This window comes from Perca fluviatilis, chromosome 18 (assembly GCF_010015445.1).
Source record: "Perca fluviatilis chromosome 18, GENO_Pfluv_1.0, whole genome shotgun sequence".
Classification (NCBI taxonomy): Eukaryota; Metazoa; Chordata; class Actinopteri; order Perciformes; family Percidae; genus Perca; species Perca fluviatilis.
Genome location: NC_053129.1, coordinates 23,225,049 through 23,237,799, shown reverse-complemented (window position 1 = coordinate 23,237,799; position 12,751 = coordinate 23,225,049). Strand labels below are relative to the sequence as shown.

General features: G+C 41.5%; 1 protein-coding gene across 1 annotated transcript in view; it reads right to left on the bottom strand.

Annotated features, from left to right (window-relative positions):
* Positions 1-627: 627 nt before the first annotated feature.
* ezrb (ezrin b) overlaps positions 628-12,751 on the bottom strand; it is a 38,339-nt gene continuing 26,215 nt past the window's right edge. The window contains exons 8-14 of the mRNA XM_039782344.1: positions 11,308-11,404; positions 10,560-10,723; positions 9,085-9,215; positions 7,737-7,897; positions 5,559-5,651; positions 4,624-4,872; positions 628-2,149 (exon numbers count right to left, since the gene is read on the bottom strand). Coding sequence (XP_039638278.1) covers positions 1,985-2,149; positions 4,624-4,872; positions 5,559-5,651; positions 7,737-7,897; positions 9,085-9,215; positions 10,560-10,723; positions 11,308-11,404 — 1,060 coding nt within the window. The 3' untranslated portion in view covers positions 628-1,984. The remainder of the gene's footprint in view (positions 2,150-4,623; positions 4,873-5,558; positions 5,652-7,736; positions 7,898-9,084; positions 9,216-10,559; positions 10,724-11,307; positions 11,405-12,751) is intronic.

The window sequence follows — 12,751 nt, the reverse complement described above, 5'->3', positions numbered from 1 at the left end:
TTTTGACTGTCGTTTTCATCGTGTTGTTTCATTAAATCTTTAACTTTCTTTCAATTCGACCCCAGGCCTCTCCTTCCTCTTCAGAAATCAAACAAACACATTTTATTGAGATTTTCCTACACAAGGAATAAGACCGTTCTGTTTAATGTAGCCTAACGGCGGCAGTTTTTGGTTAGGTTTAGGAAATCATCAGCGATTGGCTTAGAATGAGTCATTTAACACTACTAAAATGAGGATTACAGATCGACTAAGGTCTGTAAAAAGAATAACTTCAAAAAGTAACCGTTGACTTTTGGTTTCTTACATTGGGTCATGTTATCTTGCTTCCGCGAAAATGACCTACGGCCACGAGAGGTCGCCATCTAACAGCAAATATAAATATGTGTCGTTATGAGCTGCTTGCACAATCAACCTATACGGTCGTTTTCTGGGTGAGGACGGTCTGGAATGTAGGCCTATGTAAAAAAAAAAAATCTGGGCAATCCATCCAATAGTTGTTGAGATATTTCAGTGGTGGACCAACCTGTAAAGACTTATACTGCCATCCCTAAAGCCACATCACATCTACTTCAGCCCTCATGCACTTTCAGTCATACAGTGAATGTACAAAGTAAAAACATGCTGATGTGTGATCATAGATTTTTCTTTATTGCCAATATGTCGAACACCTCATTATAAAATCCTGTTCATATACAAAGGCCAACAGAGCTGAGTGTTTCGATGCTACTCTAGTCCATGTCCAGAGAGAGGAGAGTGTTGTTGTACTGTCTGGGTCAGTCCATTGTGACCTAGCTGCAAAATAAAAACTCTTTCTAACGTTCATCTCAACCCTCATTAGGTGTAACATTAAAACAACTAAAGGCTACCGTATTTTTTCGTGACTATGCACCTTGGCTATGATGTGAAGACCAACTGTCTGGCACTGATCCCTGCAGAGGGACAGCCAGAGAGAAAGGCCACTTAGGAAGGTAAAAGCACACAACACGTGCTCATCTCTCACTCAACAGCAACATGACACAGAACAGAGATGGAATAAAATAAAATATATTAAACCGAAGTGTCCCAGTCAACACAGTGCTCTGAGGATGAAGACATTCCTCAGCATGCTGTGAACTGCACAGCAAAAAAACAACTAATCAAAAGTAGCTAGATAGCCAGCAATCTCCTTAACTGATTTAATGGCATGCAGCTAGAGGTTTCCTACAATATAAAATAATAATAATTTACAGTTAAATCTCTTTAATTTAGTGATCTAAAGAAAAATGTATGGAACGTAAGACTGATATTATTTTGGTCGATATTATATAAAATCTTTGAAACATTACTTTTTTCATTATCATTAGTAGATAGCAAAAATATACAAACCAAGATGAAATACCCTTTTTAATGTCCCATATACAGTATAAATACCAAACTAGGGATGATTTTAAACTACCGTATATCAATATTCAACATTTGGAAGTGTTCAAATATAATGGAAAACAAAAACAACCATACATTTTCCTGCTTATACTGTTTTGCCCCTTTCTGAGTGGTCGCTATTAACAACAAACTGTTCTTTTTCTTTCTACACGACAGACATAAAAAAGAAGCGAGGCTCTGATCACATATTATATATGCACATCATGAAATAATGATAGAATTTGGCCCGTCCCACTACTTCATCACACCTCTGGATAAAAACAATAATGATTTGGTCTAAATTCGATCAAACTACAGACAATCGGATACACGAAAAGGATCTGAAACACTAAGAAGAGAAAGGTTTTGGCACTAAGTTTTCTCCGAAGGATTTGCAAAGCTCTGCACACCCACAACAGAAGTGAGTCTCTCTGTAAGTGCTGCTTATACTGCTCCAGTTAAGACTGCAATTGATGCAACTGGGTATACATGAGTTGGAGCGTGTTTGTGTGTGTCCATCTGTGTCGGCCGAGATGTAGTGACCATTCAGAAAGGGTGAGTGGCTGAGGGGCCGAAGGCTTTTTTATAAGGCCTCGAACTCGTCGATCCTCTGCTTGGTGTTGCCTGATCTGATCTGTCGCAGGGTCTTGTATTTGTCTCGGCCGGCCCGGACGTTCTCACTGTGAAGAAGGTCGTTCTGGGTATTCTTGGAGTCATCACGTGCCTGAGCCAGCTCTGAGGTCAGGGCCTGAGGGGGGGGCAGGAGAGGAGCCATGAGATGAAACCTCGACAAACCCACAACTAATACAATTCAACAACTAACATAAAATCCCACCATAGTACCGCCACTGTGACTTCTCATTCACTCAGTACTCTATAGTGAGCAGTTAATTTTGAAACCATTATGATTTTGCGTCATCACTTAGTTGGCAGAAAGTAGTGCACATGCCATGCAAATACAATACACATTTGCAGAGCGCTGGATGCATTCATAATCATAATATTATTTTAACTGTATAAAATGTAAAGGTCCCATGACATGGTGCTCTTTGGATGCTTTTATATCGACCTTAGTGGTCCCCTAATACTGTATCTGAAGTCTCTTTCCCGAAATTCAGCCTTGGTGCAGAATTACAGCCACTAGAGCCAGTCCCACAATGAGCTTTCCTTAGGATGTGCCATTTCTGTGTCTGTAGCTATTGGAGGGGGGGGGGGGCAATGTGGAGAGTGGGGGTGTGGCCTTGAACAACTGCCACTTTGCTCGTTTGAAAGCCATGATTTCTCTCTCTAATGGGCAGTCCAAATTCTCTGGGTGGGCAAAGCAGAGAAAGGGGAGGTAACCTTGCTCCTTATGACCTCATAAGGACAAGACTCCAGATCTGCCCATCTGAGCTTTCATTTTCTCAAAGGCAGAGCAGGATACCCAGGGCTCGGTTTACACCTATCGCCATTTCTAGCCACTGGGGGACCATAGGCAGGATGGGGGAACTCATATTAATGTTAAAAAACCTCATAAAGTGAAATTTTCATGCCATTGGACCTTTAAGATGTGTCAAAGTCAGAAATTGTGGTCTGTGGCAGCTAATTTGACGATCTGTCGAAGCACCAGGTGAGAAAACATCATCAAACTCAGAAACAAAAAGAACCTGGTCCCAGTATGGATAAAGGTGAGAATGCCTCTGAGCAATTTCAAACTGGGTGTGCAGCAGTAACACAGGGACAAATCCAGGTGCATTCTCACCTTACCTGTTCTAATGGGTTGGAACAAACTGCCACATTTGGCCATTTAAATTTGGTTTGTTTGGGCTGGTGTGGGTCTCCAGACAACGGTTCGGTACAATTTGTGGTGTGAAAGCCAAGCAGACGGACAACAGGATTTTATGACCATAAGATATTTGATTTTAGCATGGATTCAAAAGCTGAGCTACTGTTTAATCCATTTGCTGCTTGTGAACTGCTATAAAAGCAATCTCTGATCTAATGCAAAATCATTTAGTAAGCGTGTCAGCACTTGAACAGGGCATTATCCCTGATACATCAGTAAGTGAAAGGAAGTTAAAAAGGAGGTGTGTTGAACTTGCATCTATTTTAGCAGATCACCTATAAAAAGGAAACAATACGTAGGGACCACACAACTATCCTCGAGTAGTATTACAAAATCCTCTGTTTCTTTTCTTGTTTCTACTTATTGGTCACTATTAGGGCGTTTTCACACCTGTAGTTCGTTTGCTTTGGTCCGAATCAGTTGGTGAGTTTGTAAACTTGGAGCGATTTGCCCTTGGTTTGGTTTGGTTTGGTTTGACACCTGGAAAAAAATCTTACCAAAATGCGCCATTACAAATCACGCAAGAACGTCTACTCCTCTATTGGTCGGATGTGTCTGGGGGTGGGAGCAAGAAAGTAAATACAGGAAGAAGGTCCTGTGTTCTGGACTAGTGCATATTTAATGCATCTCCATGGTCAAACCAGCTAATTTCGTTAAAATGATCAGACATTGTTTCGTGAGAGACGTTACTACGTCTGCTCTGGTTCCCGAGACTTTGCTCTACTGTGCGGTGTCTCCAATTTTATCGGCAGCTGGTTTGACCACGGTGATGCGAGTGACAGACGGCAAGCTTGACCGCAGTCTATTTCTGTGATAGAAACACTGCAAGCGCTACAGTTTGCTGCTCTGGTGCATCGCAGATTGCTAAACACACCTGACTACAGGAGACGTTAGCTTGCGGAGTATGTATAGTTGGTGCAGTTCGAGGTCGGATCACGTTCTCACCACAAACAAACCGTTCCAGAGTTCGATTGAAAGCGTACAGAGACCACCTCTTCAAGCAGGTCTCGGTACGCTTGTCTGGTCCGCTTTTGGTTCGCACCCGAGTGCAAATGCCGCGTTCTCACCTACCCTGACGAACCGCACCAGTGGGATAAACGAACTCTAGTGCGATTCAACCAAACTAAACAAGGCAGGTGTGAAAGCGCCTGGTCTGGTGTTGTAAAGTTCCTCATAATCAGTTATTTCTTTTTGGCTGCTTTGTGACACCAGAGGAGATAAACACATACAGTAAGGCTCAGTAATATGTGAAAAGGACTTGAATTACTCTACAGTATGTACTGAGAGCTATCTGTCATATCACACAAAAAAAATTAAATAATGTATCGGTATCTTAAGGGATGATTGAATGTGTGAGGTGTTAATTTAATTTTCTGTGGGTCAGATCGTCTCCTCACCTTCAGCTGTTTCTGGACGCGCTCATTCTTCTCAGCCTCAGTCAGGCGATCCTCCTCGTGGCGGTGGTCGTTGATGCCTTCACTCTGCAGGTCGGCGCTGTGCGTGCTGTTGTTCTCTTCGCTGGCGTTCTCCTCGCTGTCGCTGTTTTCCTCCATGTACATGGGAGGAGGTGGAGGCGGCGGGGGCGCCGTCATCACATTGTGCAGCTCCTCCTTGGTCTTTATCAGATCCTCCTGGGCCTCCTGAGCCTGGAGAGAACAATCAGTCAAGTATTATTTTAAGTAAAAACACATACTCCCACCCTGTCCCACATTTTCTTTTCGGTATTTGATTTGTAGGTTTATGACAAGCACCCAGAACAAATGGACTGGGAATTTCTTATTTGAATCACTTGAAAAAAACTTTTTTGCACACCTCTTTTGTCGCGCAGGTGCGTAGGATATGATCAAAGGCAACAGATCAAAAATAGTAGAGAGAAAATCCCCCACACTGACCATTATTGGATTGCATTACGCAAGCAATAACCATTACGCACGTATTTTTCTAATAAATTATTGCTTGCGTAATGGTCAGTGTGCGGGATTTTCTCTCTATTATTTGAATCACTTACAATAATTTTGGAAGATTGTGCTGAGATGTTCTTATTTATCTGTTATTTTTTTATTTTATTTTTTTAAATATAAATATATATTTTAACATGTTCAAATAAACAAAAAAAACAAACAAAACAAAAATGGACTCACAACTACCTTGTTTATTGGACAGTTTTGGCATGTTAGATAATGTGTAATAGCAGTGAAAGAGTCTAAACAAATCTAATTCAGTCATTGTAGCCACTGTATAACATGTACTTATATGCTGTAAATTGACAGAAAGAGCTGAATGAGCCTCAGTATGCTGTACACTGTAGGTCACTCTCAGTTAAAGCTCTCACCCTGAGCTGCCATGTGTCGGCCTCCTCCTCCTTGCGTTTCTTAGCTTCCTCCAGCAGGCTGATCTTGGCTGTGTGCTCTGCCAGCTCTGCAGCCTGATACAAAACAACAGGAGAAACACTTATTTAAGGGTCCAGATTTAATACATGTAGGTGGATAAAGATATATAACCTTTATTTAATCAGGTAGTCTCATTGAGATCAAGATCTCTGTTGCAAGAGAGGCCTGAATTCAGTGAAAAGAAAGCAAACCAAACATAGCCAGATAAAACAAAATCACATAGAGCATCATTTTTGTAAATGCTCAAACTGCACAAAGAGTGAGTCCTGATGTTCATGTAATGTAATGCTACAAACGTAAATGAATGTGCATTTCCATCCACTACTGTGGGGTAGAGCTTCGTTCGGGGCCAAAAAATCAAGCCCGACCCAGTCCGAGCCCATTGTGTCTGAGCCCGGCCCGGCCCGACATTAACTGGAATTATGAGCCCGAGCCCGATTTCAACCCGACACTTTTTTAGTCCGTGGGCCGTTATAACTGACGTTTTCAACTACAATTCAGAGTTGTTTGAACTGCAAACATCTGTTTAAAATTATCTTAATGAATAATGCAACAAGAGCGAAGCATGTAAACTGCGCTGTTTGTTTATTCAGAATGGAACGGATCGCAAATGGATCTGAATGAAGAAACGTTAAAAACTCAATGTATTTCTCTGTGAGGGCTTGCCCGCTTGCCTCGCCCTCAGGGGTAGCCTATGCTTGGAGAAATAACAAAAAAGGACGTTGAAGGCTGAATATCATCTTTTCTGCCATGGCGAGCCTGCTTCATGTGTCTGTTCATCATCCACGTCCCCGTTTTATCAGCTGTCATAGGCGAACAGCGGCCGCACTTAATGCACTCAACAAAGCAGACACATGTGTTGTCACTGCCCACGACTTGTTTAAAATGACGTTTTTCTTTTTTTCTTTACATCCTCAAGCTCCATGTTGCACTTAAGCTCCACAATACAGCCCGCAGCCCCGGGGTGATGTGTGCGAGAGGAGGAGACTCCGCGCATGACACATGTTGCATTTTGTAACTGTAGTCCAACTTGTGTAACTTTTTGGACACATTTGTTACTTTGGCCTAGTTAGGTTAAAGTAATGATTAAAAAAAACACAAATGCTTGATCAAGGGTCCGGCCCGGCCCGAGGATAGTGGCGGAAAATAACGGGCCGGCTCGGGCAGAGAATCTAAACTCTACTGTGGGGATGGATGGATGGATGGATGGATGGATAAAACGTTTGAGTAGAGCCTTCTGATGAAACATCAACAGACTCTGCAGGTGTTGTGGTACATGCCTTCTGACCCCAACAATAATGGTACAGCCTGTCTTTCACCAGACTGAACTAACCGGAGGCTGAGTATTAAACGGTACACCTTTCAGCGTCAAGACACTGAACAGACTCCTTATTGTTATTTTACAGGTGTTTAGCTGGAAGACTTGTCCCTCAGTGAAAACACGAAGAGACACCGTGTACTTTTATTAATAAGTTACGTGCTTTTAAACATTTAAAAACATCTTGATAACAACTCCCACACACTGTTCTTATTCACTGTCAGTGGAAGTTGCAGGGTGACTTAATCCATTGCACAAGCACCTTAATAGGGTTTGAGTATAAAGGGTGTTGAGCAGGTGTCTGTGTGATAAAACTGTGAATGTGGAGAGGGAACCACAGCTTTACTGTCCAGGCTGTTAAAGGGGAACATGGAACAGCACACAGTCCTGTGGGTGGTCCACAGACAAGCGGCTAAGGGTGAGGGGGCGGGTGGTCTGATGTAACGGGGTGTGGTTCAGCTGGATGCTACGAAGTGGTTTTGTCTGGAGCTACAGTAGCCAGGCACTGTTGAATGCACCACCCTGAAATGCTCCTGGTACAGACCTGGACAAAGTGCTAGCTGAATGTAGTGAGAAAAGGTTTTCATTTATTTTTTCTTGCATACAAAGTGCCAAGGTTTGAGATTTTTGAGATGTTGGACATGCAAGTCTTTTCTTACAACATGCAAGTCTTTTCTTACAATATAAAAAAGAAGCAAACAGACAGCCTTTTTCTATATCAGTTGTGCTATAAGCTATACGTATAGCCATACACCTGGTTTAAAGTCCCTAAACAATTGCACAGTGTCGTTAAAATACTGACCAGCTGCTCCTGACTCTTCTTCTGGTCCTCAGCATGGCGGGCAAGCTCCTCTTTAGCCAGTAAGGCAGCCTGGCGCTCAGCCTCAAGACGAGCTGCCTCCTCCTCAGCCCTCCTCCGCTCCTGCTCCAGCATCATGGCTCTCTTCTGCTGTTCCTGCAGATCTGCAATAAAGAAATGTAAGACATATGAGACAAAGGAAAGAGACTAATGTCCCAGCCATAGCTCTGGGATTTTGCTCTTTCCATTTTACAGGATGGTATTATTCAATATTTTTCTTTTGTTAACAAAGACCAAGAACAATGCATCTCCCAACAACCTGTCAACACCTTTCAACACAAAGTTCCTAGCACAGTGGTTCCTACTGTAGACGTAAGTCTTAACAGAACACACATTTTTTTTAAATAGGCTAAGTGATTTCCTAAAACATCTGAGCATTGTGGATTTTTTTGATATTTCCTAACCAGGAGTAAACAGTGTACTTGTTGGCGACTATTTTCAGTCATTGATTAATACACATTTGGTGATTTGATTCACTATAATCATTATAATCTTTGAGCATGATGGCATATCATTTTTCTTTAGTATATCAATAATGGCATAACAATAATTGGCAGAAGATACAAAAAATTGACAATGTGCAAAAAGTAAATGCGTCCCATTTCCTGTGCCTACTGAGGGGTATTCCCAGTGTTCATATAGAGATACTGTAGTGAGACAGAAGATAGAGACAATGGTCTAATTTGATGGAAATATCAAATAAGTACTGTGAAAGCAACCTCTTTCCCAATAAGGTGGAATTTAAAGCATTTAAAAACGAAAAGTGAATTTAAAAACAATGCAAATCATCTGGAACAAAATTGTGAGCAAAAAACTTGTTAATCATTACTAAAGAGGAAGTCCCAGAGTCACTTAATGATCTTATTAGCCTGATAGCTTACTTATGTAATTTTGTCAACAATAAAATGCCTTAAAATCCTAAGGTCACATTTTTAAAGAAACACAGCTGGTTTCTGCTTAACTGCCTGTTGATAAGACTGCTACAAGCAGAAACAGGTAAAAATAAATAGTCAAACAATCACAAATGCTCTTTCTGGTTTGGCCACTGAACAAAATATAATCAAAATACAAATTAAGATTACTAACCATCAGGCTTTGTACACACACAGATTACATCTCTGCTACAGTAAATAACAGATGCTCATTGTTTCGGCAACAAACAAGTAACCTGCTTTCATAACCTGTTCACCTATCCGCATGTACACACGTTTTCTAACTATTTTCACACACGCACACACTGACTCACACACTTTGTATTCTCAGGGTTAAGTGATGAATGAGACCCTCTCACCTCTCTCTGCCTTCTTGGTCTTCTCCTCAAACTGGTAGAGCCTCATCATCAGATCCTGCTTCTCCTGTTCCATCTGCTCCTTCTCTTTCTCGATGGCCTCTCTCTTCTTCTTCTCGTTCTCCAGCTGGGCCCTGCAGATAAGACACAGCCGTCGTGAGCTGACATAGTCGATGCGTAGTTACAGCTGACAAACGACAGTCGGTACACACACACACACACACACACACACACACACACACACACACACAATGCTCTATTACTGCTGTTCAAAACAATTTAAAACACCTAATGCATCTGTCATAGTCTCATACAGTACACTAAACTGGTGTTAAAAAAAAAAAAAGGTAATGTATTCAGCTCTGTCTGTCAGCAGGAATATGGAAAAACACTGGCCCGATTTTCATGAAACTTGGTGGAAGGGTGTAGCATGGGCCAAGGAAGAACCCATTACATTTTGGAGCGGATCAGAGTCATGGGGATGGATACACATTATTTTTCACTTTCAATTACTTTGTAAGATAGGGCATTTGTGCTGCATTCATGTGGTGTCGGAATAATGAGAAAAATTTGTTCCTGACTTGGAAAATTCATGTGAACGCCCCCTCATGTCGGCGCGTTAATCAGCCTTGTATTTACATTGGTATCTACAGTAGATTTATAAAATGTAAATGTTTTAATTTAACTATTAAAAAAGAAAAACTTTTGTCATCATGGGCCAAATATTTCTGTTGGAGGACCAGATCTGCCACACTGCTATTTGTACTCCAGCTTTATTATTAATTATTCTATAACTTTTGCTGCAGCAAGAACCTAATGTCTCCCTCAGGGTTTAATTATGTTTAATTTAGCCATCTTAAGGGACTTGTCACAAACCATCTAGTAACTGTGTTTGGACACCAGCCCAGAGCCTCTGTCACAGACCACTGTGACTACTGTGTGTGTGTGTGTGTGTGTGTGTGTGTGTGTGTGTGTGTGTGTGTGTGTGTGTGTGTGTGTGTGTGTGTGTGTGTGTGTGTGTGTTTTGTGTGTGTGTGTGTGTGTGTGTGTGTGTGTGTGTGTGTGAACCCTAACTCTGTCTGCTGGTTCTCCTACTGGTATTTACTGTGTTGTCTGCTCAGCGATACATCACCGTGTTTGAACAGCTGTACAGGACAGACAGTGGTCCGACAGCTGTAGCTAAGACAGGGGTCAACATCCATTCACTTTCAGTTCAGCCAATTCAGGAAGCACATTTCCCACACTTAAAGAGGAATGCGGTGTTATTGCCCAATGAATGGAGGTTTCACTTTACATGTTGAACTGCATGAATTGGCTGCGAATAGTATCTGCCATTGGTAAAGCTGGTTCAGACAGCAAAGAACGAGGTCATACTACTCATAAGTGCTCTGCTGGTCTTAATCTATTTTTTGGAGCACCGTCTCATGGTAACAACAACAACAACAACAACATATACATGTTTCCAGGAATCTGTGTACCTCTCCATCTGTTTCTGTTGCTTCTCCTCTCGTGCCTGGGCCTTCATCTGCTGCACCTCGATCGTGTCTGGCTTGCGGCGACGCATGTACAGCTCGTGGTTGCCCATGCACAGCTGCAGGATGCGCTTGTTAATGCGCAGCCTCGGTGCATAAAACACAAAGTCCTTAAATTTAGAAAAGAAGAAACAGACATGAGGAATAAGAAAGAGAGGAAAAGTGACCAATCACCAGGCTGAATACAAGGTTTAGCTGCCTGTTCATTGTGCTTTGCTGATAAAAGGACAAAGACTCCAGTAGTGGCTCTGAGCGGGTGCAGGGACATTTTTAATACAGATTACCGTGACAGCCTGTACTAAAGCGACTGCTCCACTTATTGAGAAAGGTCAAATAAATTCACAAATAATACACAGGTAAGGTAAACACTTAAGAGTTTGGGGCCACCACTAATAGCATTGCCTGGAAAGTGGCCCTGGCTATTCTGTATGCTAGATCAGACTGAGGATATTTCTAATGCTTTTTCCCTTCACTACAGAGAAACATGATGCCACAGGTAAAACGGAAGCAGAGAGCCCAGGTATAGATGCACACTGAAACTTAATAATAGGCTTTGCAAGCTTAATTTTATCTAAAGAGAAACAAGAACTCTTAAACTGGAAAAGAGAGACTTTTAAGTAAAGTATTTCAGGGTTTAGAAACGTCAGCGTGAGTAAACCTAAACGCTGGCTGATGCTGCTGAAGTATTACTCACCGGAGATTTTTTGTCGATGGGCTTGATGATGAACTTCTTATCGTTGAAGGAAATGTTTCTGATTTCACTCCAGGGAAAGCCAATCTTTGGGGTCAATCTGAGGAAGTGACCATATGAACACAAACGTTATACTGTAATACTAAACTGCTGTATGTGGACCACAATGTTAACTGGCACAACTTAACTATTTGACCAAAAAAAATATAATTTAAGAATACAGATTATAAACAGCCATTTTCCACTGTGCTGGGTTCTGGCTGCATTCCGGTTTTGTTCCGCCACGCGCTATACCACACCGGGAGGGTCTCAGAAGCGGAGAGTCTTGCTGCCTGACTTGCAGATTTGATTGTTTCTTCAAGTACTTTACAGAACAATCACATGTCTTTATTTATTTCCAAACATAGTGACATTTATATACAATCATTGGGACTCAAAACTCTTGCCCCAAACCCTGCAGAACCCAACAATCACATGTTTAATAAACTAGTATCTAGCATTGACTTGAAAGGACGCAATTGCTTGCGGGGCCCGGGGCGCCTCCGGAAAGCAGTGCAGACGCGCCTGGTGGAAAATACCGGTAACCCTGACATAATTTGCAATGGCACCATGTAAATGTTCATCGCTATGTGGACCACTCACAACTGTACATATTGCTAGTACCCGTTGACTCCAACAGTTTAACAGTGCCCTAAAAATGTTAGAGTTTGCATGTGCAATGACTATTTGAAATTAAATGAGGACAAAACTGAAATTATAGTTATTGGTGCTGATCCTAAAACAGGACAAAATTATATATGGACTTAAAAGACAAAAAGCTTGGGTGTCATTATAGACAAATGTAAGAATATATTTTTTTGCCTGAGAAATACTGCAAATGTTAGACTATATCATACTCGCATACATTTCTGATGTAAAGAAACCGATTCATGATTTGGCTCTCTCTCTCTCTGGACTGTTGTTATTTTTAAAGCCAAAAATGCTAAATATCTGGTTTCAGCTTCTCAAATTAGAGGATATGCGGCTTTTCTTTGTCATATATGACAGCAAATTAAGTATATAGTTTATAGTGTTTAATAGTTTGTGTTATGTAGACATATTCAAACACAAAACGATTTCAGACAAGTCATTAATTTCGATCAATCCACTGCTACATACTGTTGTGTTGGAATAAAGGCTGGATTTCTGTATCCACTGTTAGAGTAGGAGGTATGAATCTGGGGTGTGGCTCGCCATTCAATTGTGCCAGACAAACTGAACGGATGCCAATCTCATTCAGCACAATACAAAGTAGAACTGTAAACATTGACAAGCTGATAGTGTTGTAATCTAGAAAGGCAGCCATCCACCTCGCAGCGAAACTCTACTGTGAAACTGTACTGCCTAAACTGGAATTTCACTCAATTACTGACCCTGACACATGCCTGTGGAATTGAGGAAACAATTT